A 9,382-nucleotide genomic window follows, 5' to 3' on the forward strand; every position below is an offset into this window, starting at 1 on the left:
GACGAAAGCAATGACAATGTATATTTCAATCTTCATTCTAAGATTGTTATCCGTAGAGACCATAAACTACAAAACTGCTAGACATGTAAATTTATGTGTATCTTTATTACAAAGACAATAAACAATCTATATCAAATTAATTATGAGTACAAAATATGATTAAAATAATCATTAAAATTTATATTAAAGAAAGAAATAAAAATTTATCAGAAAGAAAACATAGTTATTTTAGACTTGTGAAGAAAGTGGAAGGAAATTAAACCCACAAAAATAAATAAAAATTAAATAAAAATCAATACAAAAAAAAATATTTGAACTCTGTTTCTTAAATTGTGATGCTCCAAATGATTGTAAGAATAAGAGACTTATATTTCGATCTTCAATCTAAGATTGTTCTTTGTAGAAATTGAAGCCTATTAGACTCTTTTTCAAATTGCAAAATCTGCAAAATAACAATTAGAAATTATATTAGACAATATGAGTATAAGTATGAAATGAATTTAAACATAATCAAATTAATATTTATAAAATGAATTGGAATATGATCAAAAACAATAAAATTAAAATTTATAGAAAAAAATATGGATATGAAATTGATTTGAATTGTTGTAAAAAAATAAAACCTTTCATGATTAGATAAAGAGAGAAAAAGCAATTTTGTGTATTTTAATGGGTGTTGAATAGTTTGCCCATTCATTTCATGCTTTTCCATTTTATGCATGTTCTAAAATATAAGTGTCATGAAGACAGCAAGAGAAGTTTATCTATTTAAGAAAGAAAGTGAGACAAATTGACCGTTTAAAAATAATAAAATCATATTATGGAAAGAAATAAAACATCACATATATTTTGATTGAATTTATAACGAAAATACAAACTATTAAATTTAATTTATATATTTGTATGATTGAATTTATAATTTAAATTTTCCTTAAATTAACCGTTTCATTAAACACTTTCTTTTATAAACATTAACTTTTACAATAATTAAAAAATTGTAACGGATAGTTGTTCTTAAAATAAATAGTAACTGATATACAATATAATTATGATAACATTAAATTATAAAAACAAAAAATTGTATAAATTAATAATTACTACTAAAATACAATTTACTACCAAAAAAATAGAGTAAGAATAAAATTATTATATATTATTTTATATAAATTTTAAATTGCTTATTTTTTATAAATATTTGTAAAATGATTATTAGAAACTTCATCGATAGTAACCAAAACAAATATTGTTGGTAGATATTAAGAATAAAATAATATAATAACAATGTAAATAAAATAAAAAAATTTGTAATAGAAAATTTATTAATTACATCAAAGTCTTCCTTTTTAACATTCTCTCATTAATTTTATCACTCCAAATCCTCCAATTTATTTACTAATGACACCTATTTACATTGATTCCATTAATTCAATAATTTCATCAAAATGTTCTTAGATATCTTATATTATAATCGTAAAAAATTGAAAGAATAAAAATATTTTATACTTTAAATATATATATTGTTTTTAAAGAAGTTCATGTATTTTTAATTTAATAACATCTTAGTGAAAAATGATAGGTCCTAAATACTTGGATTTAGTTACTCATATTTTTATGTATTTTTTATATTAACTAAGTTTTAAAATTATTTTTAGATTAATTTTTTTTATTTAGAGTGAAAAATGATATATCATAAGACATTGCATTGTAATTAATTTTCATTGAATTAACCGTTTTATAAAACTCTTCCTTTTATAAACATTAATTTTTATAATAATTAAAAAGAATATAATTAAAATGTGTAACTGATAGTTGTACTAAAATTAAGCTGTAATTGCTATACAATATAATGATGATAACATTAAAAAATAAAAATTAAACAAATTAAAAATTAATACTAAAATACAATTTGCTACAAAATAAATAGAGTAAGAATAAAATTATTATCTATTACTTATATAAATTTTAAATTGCTTCTTTTTCAAAAGTATTTGTAAAAATGGTTATTAGAAACTTTAATTAATTTTTAAAATTATTTTTAAATAAATAATTTTTTATTTTGAGTGAAAAATGATATATCAAAACACATTACATTAAAATTAATTTTTAATAAATGCAATGTTAACATTATTTTTTGCTACAAAAAGTCATATTATTATACATATTTAGTTATATTTTAAAAATATATAATATTAACTTTTAGCATTTAACTTATAGTTTAAATTTTTTATTTAAATTTAAATATAAGTTGAAGAAGAGAGAGATTTTTCAACTTATATTTTAGAAATGATAAATATATATTAAAATTTTATTTAGATTTTTGTATTTACATTACATTAAAATTAATTTTTAATAAATGTAATGTTAACATTATGTTTTGCTACAAAAAGTCATATTATTATAAATGTTTAGTTATATTTTAAAAATATATAATATTAACTTTTAGCATTTAACTATAATTTAAATTTTTTATTTAAATTTAAATATAAATTGAAGAAGAGAGAGATTTTTCAACTTATATTTTAGAAATGATAAATATATAAAAAAAATTTATTTAGATTTTTGTATTTCTTCTCTATTGAAAATTATTTATACTTATTTATATATATTTAATATAAATATTTATTAAAATTGTATTTATATTTTATATTTTTGGCTATAGTATAATATACAAAAAATTATAATATTTATAAATAATATTATTTCTAATAGTGTTATCTGGATAGTTTATTATTATTATTATTATTATTATTATTATTATTATTATTGTTATTATTATTATCATTATTATTATTATTATTATTATTTTTATTATTATTGGTGGTTTAATAATATTATTTCTAATAGTGTTATCTAGATAGTTTATGATTATTATTATTATTTTATTATTATTATTGGTGGTTTATTTTTTTGATTTTTTTTAATATTATTACTATTATGTTGATTGTTACGATATTATTATATATTTATTAAAATTGTATTTATATTTTTTATTTTCGGCTATTGTATAATATACAAAAAATTATAATATTTATAAATAATATTATTTATAATACTGTTATCTGGATAGTATTATTATATATTATATTATTATATATTATTATTTGTATGAATATTATTAATAGTAGTGTCGAAATATTATATTATTATTATTATTTATTTTTAATGTAGGGTCAAATTAGTAGATAACACATTAGGATTTTTGTTAAGAATGGCTATCATGATTCATGATGACACTTGGCTAGGGTTGCCATCATGACAACCTTCCATTTATATATATTAAGATTAAGATTAAGATATATAAATGACGAATTAAAAATTTCTCTTTAAAATTTTGTAATTTAAGTTTAAAAAGTTTACAATTTTTTTCCTTAAAATTTACAATTGAATGAAATAAATGATATTTTTATTATGATAAAGAGTTGTAAATTGACTAATAAAATACTAACCTTAAAATATATTTTATTTATCTTGTTCTTTTTGTGAGCATGCTTCATCCGCGTAAGCATAGATTTTAATTTTGTTTTCTTGCTTTCCCAACAAGGAGGAGGAGTATCATCTTTATAAAGCAAAGTGATATCGATATAGTTGAAGCAATAATCACTTAATTTCTAAACCATGGTTTTGCAAGAAAACATTACTGTTCCACACTTCGTTTTATTTCCTTTCATAGCACAAGGCCACCTTATTCCAATGATAGACATAGCTAAACTATTAGCACAACATGGTGTCATTGTTACCATTTTCACTACACCTAAAAATGCATCACGTTTTACTTCTGTTCTTTCTCGTGCTGTTTCTTCTGGTCTTCAAATCAATCTTCTAACCCTAAGTTTTCCATCAAAACAAGTTGGATTACCAGATGGTTGCGAGAATTTTGACATGGTTACTATTTCAAAAGACACCATGTACAATCTCTTCCATGCAGTTTCCTTGCTCCACAAACCAGCAGAGGAACTTTTTGATAAACTGTCCCCAAAACCAAACTGTATTATCTCTGATTTTTGCATTACTTGGACTTCTCAAATAGCTGAAAAACATCAAATTCCAAGGATTTCATTCCATGGCTTCTCTTGCTTCTGTCTTCATTGCACTCTCAAGGTACACTCTTCAAAGATTCTTGAAAGCGTAAATTCTGATTCTGAGTATTTCACTGTTCCTGGCATACCTGACAACATTCAAGTCACGAAAGAGCAAATACCAGTAGCTATTGAGGAAGAACAACACCTTAATGAGTTTGTTGGAAAAATGAATGAAGCTGAAATGAAATCATATGGTGAAATCATAAACACTTTTGAAGAACTAGAGAAAGAATACGTGAATGGTTATAAAAAGGAAAGAAATGATAAGGTTTGGTGTGTTGGTCCTGTTTCACTATGCAACAAAGATGGTTTGGATAAGGCTGAAAGAGGTAACATAGCTTCAATAAGTGAAGATAATTGTTTAAAGTTTCTAGATTTGCATAAACCAAATTCTGTTGTTTATGTTTGTCTTGGAAGTTTATGCAACTTAGTTTCTTCACAACTTATTGAATTGGCTTTGGGATTGGAAGAAACATCAATACCATTTATTTGGGTTACTAGGGATGGAGTTAATAAAACTCAAGAGTTGGAAAAGTGGATTGTTGATGAGAAGTTTGAGGAAAGGAACAAAGGGAGAGGCCTCATAATAAGAGGGTGGGCCCCACAAGTGGTGATATTATCTCATCCTTCAATTGGTGGATTCTTAACACATTGTGGTTGGAATTCAATACTTGAAGGGATAAGTTTTGGTGTGCCAATGGTAACTTGGCCATTATTTGCTGACCAGTTTTTGAATGAGAAGCTTGTGACTCAAGTTTTGAAGATTGGAGTGAGTCTTGATGTTAAGGTTGTAATGCAGTTTGGTGAGGAAGAAAAGATAGGGGTTGTTGTGAAGAAGGAAAGTATTAAGGAGGCATTATGTAGGGTGATGGATGAGGAAGATCAAGAAAGTAAAGAGAGAAGAGAAAGGGTAAGTGAATTAAGTGAGATTGCTAAGAAAGCTGTTGAGAAAGGTGGATTTTCTTATCTTGATATTACTTTGCTTATTCAAGATATCATTCAGCTACAATCAAAACACCAAAGCTGAGACATGCAAATTATAACATTTGTCCTTTTGATGTCATAATTTTTTTCTCAGAAAAAATGAAAATTGTCTAAAAACAAGGTGTTCCTTGTATGTATGTTTTTATCATGAAATTACGAAGGAATGTAATAAACTTGCTTTACAAACATAAATGGAAATATGAAGATCAATATAGTAGCTTACAACTATCTCTTGATTCATCTCTAGTTCCAATGCCTTTCTACACAAGTTATGCTATGTTGCACTAGCTCCACTTGATTCCATGGTCATTTGTTAACTTTCTGCTAGAGTTAATCAGCTTATGATTATTGCTGTTAGATTGACTCAGCATAATGTTTTTCCTATATTAGAAAGTTAGAAGCTCGACATTTAGCAGACATAAAAGATAAAAAAATAGCGCTTTTTATTATAAGTGTCGTTAATATTGCGTTGAATTTTTAAATAAAACATTCTCCTTTTTTGGCATCTGATTTTAAAAATATTTATTTATTTTTTAAAAATATATACTTTTTAAATTTTATAACACAAACTAGCGTGATACCCGTGCGTCCGCACGGGTAGCCGTTGTGGCCGTGTTATTTTGTTCAATATAGATATTATTCTAGAGGTAAATGTAATAAAACTAGATGTGTAAAATATAGAAATTTCTTTTAAATAGGTTGGGGCAAAATTTGGGATATTTTCATGAATAAAAATTATTTTTCCGTTAATATTCAATATTTCGATCATTTACTTCATGTTCCCGTAAATATTTAATATGTTTATCAATAATTCATGTTCTCGTTAATATTGAATATTTTATTCAGTAACTTCATGTTCCCGTTAATATTCAATATTTTGATCAGTATCTTCATGTTCCCGCTAATATTCATTATTTTGATCAGTAACTTGTATTCCCGTTAATGTTCCAAACTTGTTCCCGTTAATATTCAATATTTTTATCAGTAACTTCATGTTTCCGTTAATATTCTTTATTTTGTTCAGTAACTCCGTGTTCCCGTTAATACTCATTATTTTGATCAATAACTTCGTGTTCCCGTTAATATTCCAAATTTGTTGTCGTTAATATTGAAAAAATTTATCAGTAACTTTATATTCCGTTTATATTTAAAACAATTATCACTAACTTCGTGTTCTCGTTAATATTCAATATTTTGTCAATAACTCCGTGTTCCCGTTAATATTTATTATTTTGATCAATAACTTTGTGTTCCCGTTAATATTCAAAATTTGGATCAGTAACTTAATGTTTCCGATTATATTAAAAATTTTGATAAGTAACTTTGTCTTCCGTTAATATTCAATATTTTAATCAATAACTCCGTGCTCCCGTTAATATTCAATATTTTAAATATTAACGGGATATTCGTGCATTCGCACGGGGACAAGTGTGGTACGCTCATTTGTTTTAATATTCAATATTTTGATCAGTAACTTCATGTTCCTGTTAATGTTCAATATTTCGATCAGTAACTTCATGTTCCCGTTAATATTCAATATTTTGATCAGTAATTCATGTTCTCATTAATATTCAATATTTTATTCAGTAACTTCATGTTCCCGTTAATATTCAATATTTTGATTTTTAATTTCATGTTCTTGCTTATTTTTTTCAATATTATATTTTTTTTTAAAAAAATTGATGTAATTATTATTATGATACAATTCGTTCAGCAAAGATACATAATAAAATTAAAAATGAAATTGATAAAGAATAGAATAATGAAGTGTTATTTTATTAATATGCAATAAAAATTGGAAAGATCAATAAAGAATATACAATATCGATTGTCCAATGCAATATAAACTTGGTCACATTTATTTTCAGCGTATTAACATTGCTTTCCGTTAATATTTAATATTTTAATTGATAACTCCATGTTCCCGTTAATGTTCAATAGTTTGATCAATAATTTCATGTTTCCGTTAATATACAATATTTTTTCCGATAACTTCATGTTTCCGCTAATATTAATATTTTGATCACTAACTTCATATTCATCTTAATATTCAATATTTGTTAATATTTAATATTTTTATCAGTAACTTCATGTTCCCGTTATTAGTAAATTCATGTTTTCGTTATTATTCAATATTTTGATCAGTAACTTCATGTTTCCGTTATTATTCTCAGTATTTTTATAAGTAACGTTATGTTGTTCTTAATATTCAATGATTAATGATAATAAAATAATTAAAAATATTTCATATTATCATATAATTTTGATATTATTTAATTCATACATTATTTATGCATTTATTATAGATCACAATACTATACTTTATAATCATATCAAAAACTAAACGAAACAAAACAATACTATACTTTATACTCGTCACTATACAACACTAATAAAAGCATAAGGTAAGTTGTGTATGAGTTGAATAGTATTGTAGAGAAATAACTATTTACTAAAAATAAATATTTACTGTAATTGTTTAAAATTAATTGAGTAATTTAATATTTTTGAAAATTGAAAATAATATTAATTCAATTTGTATATTTAGAAGATTAAAAATATATTTAATTCCATAATTTAATGTTAGTAATTGATAAATGTTTCCTTAAAAAATTATGCCAATTATTTAATATGATTGATTAGAATTAATTATGTAAAACATTGATTAAAATTAATATGATTGGCTTTTCCTTTCCTCAAAATGAAATATTTATTAAAAAATATGAGGTATAACTTGATGACTTTTAAACTTGATTTTCATTGCAAAAAAATTAAGTGGGGGTAAAAAGTCGGTGTTATGTCTAAAAAAGGGTGGGGAGAATTAAATAAATAAATATTTATGACTCTTAATATATCATATTTATATAGTTTAAATAATATAATATAAATACATATTAAGAAATATAAAATAAAAATTAGAGTAATATTTATGATAATTAATTTAAATAATTGTAACTAATTTTTTTATAACTAATATGTTAATTTTTTATTTTATAACTAATATGGTTATTTTAAAAAAAATTAGAGTATATATAAATAAGCATTATATAGAAGTTGAAATGTTAGCTGAATAACAAAACACGTGCCTATAAGTTTTTTTTGTATATAAATAATATCTGGATCACTATTTTTATAAAAACATTTGTTCCCCGTTTATAAAAATAACATTGTCTATATTTAGGTTTTTTATATAAAATCATTTTTTATATAATGTTTTATAATTTATTTTTAATTGAATGTAACATTTAATATTTTTAAAATAGATAAATGAAATATATCGTAGATATTAGAAAATATTAAAAAATAAAAAATTTATTATCATTTAAAAATAAAAAGAATAAAAAAGGAAACAAATCAAATGCATATTATATTATTGTTTCATCGATTTTGTTGTCTAATAACACTATTACATTAACAAAATGTTAAATATAGACAAATTAATAGACCTATAAGGATAATTATATAAAAAATAAATTATTTTTTAGTATAAAAATAAACTATATAACTATTAAATAATACACATAAAAATTAATATTTTATAATTAGTTGTTCATCAAAATATAACACATCATAGCCAGTTATTTGCAATCTTATCTCCATCCACTCATAAAAATATGTTGTGTCTCCCCTTCATTGGTCGGTCCAAGATTTCATTGTATCTTTGCTCTATCGGATATCCTCACCATGACAATTTTAATATTTTTCTCGTATTTAGATAAGTAGTACATATTTATTAAATCATTATTTCAATGACATAGATTTCAATAGTAACATTTTTTTTCATATTTAGATCAATAATAAACATTACATTCTATTTTTCTCTTATTTTAATCATTATTATATTTTTTTATTATATTTTTTCCTTAAGTTATTGTAATATATATCTACTTAATTTATTTTAAATATTTTTGAAAAATCAAATTTATAAATATTTATCCATTTTAGACTTTAATGTAGCAATAATAATTATTTTACAAATAGAATTCTCAACTCAACTGAAACAAAAAAATTATATTTAATATTTTATGTCTATCTTCTTTATAATTTAAATGACTTGAATAATAACATAAAAGCAATACCTCTTTTTCCATTTATTTTTCTTATTTTCACTTTTCTTATTTTTTTTTTTGGATTTTGTAGAGAATATTTTTTATTTTATTTATTTAAAGTCCAATATAATTTATTTAGGTTAAAAGTTTTATAAATAAATAATTTGAAATTAATTAAATATATAGTTTATTAATGATCAAATCGTGATTATGCTCTCTTTTTGATCTTTAACATATATAGAAATAATAAAACAAATCAAAAAACAAATC

At 22.4% G+C, this 9,382-nt stretch overlaps 1 protein-coding gene across 1 annotated transcript; it reads left to right on the plus strand.

The window, feature by feature from the left end:
- The first annotated feature begins 3,575 nt into the window (after positions 1-3,575).
- Positions 3,576-5,291, plus strand: LOC131610212 (UDP-glycosyltransferase 73C6-like). The gene has a single exon (XM_058882102.1). The coding sequence runs from the start codon at positions 3,616-3,618 to the stop codon at positions 5,104-5,106; it is 1,491 nt and encodes a 496-aa protein (XP_058738085.1). The 5' UTR covers positions 3,576-3,615; the 3' UTR covers positions 5,107-5,291.
- The last annotated feature ends 4,091 nt before the right edge of the window (positions 5,292-9,382 follow it).

The sequence above is a fragment of the Vicia villosa genome, linkage group LG6 (assembly GCF_029867415.1).
Source record: "Vicia villosa cultivar HV-30 ecotype Madison, WI linkage group LG6, Vvil1.0, whole genome shotgun sequence".
Classification (NCBI taxonomy): Eukaryota; Viridiplantae; Streptophyta; class Magnoliopsida; order Fabales; family Fabaceae; genus Vicia; species Vicia villosa.

What these genes read in the sequence shown, in the direction of transcription:
- LOC131610212 (XM_058882102.1), top strand. Translation starts at nt 3,616, where the DNA reads ATGGTTTTGCAAGAAAACATTACTGTTCCACACTTCGTTTTATTTCCT.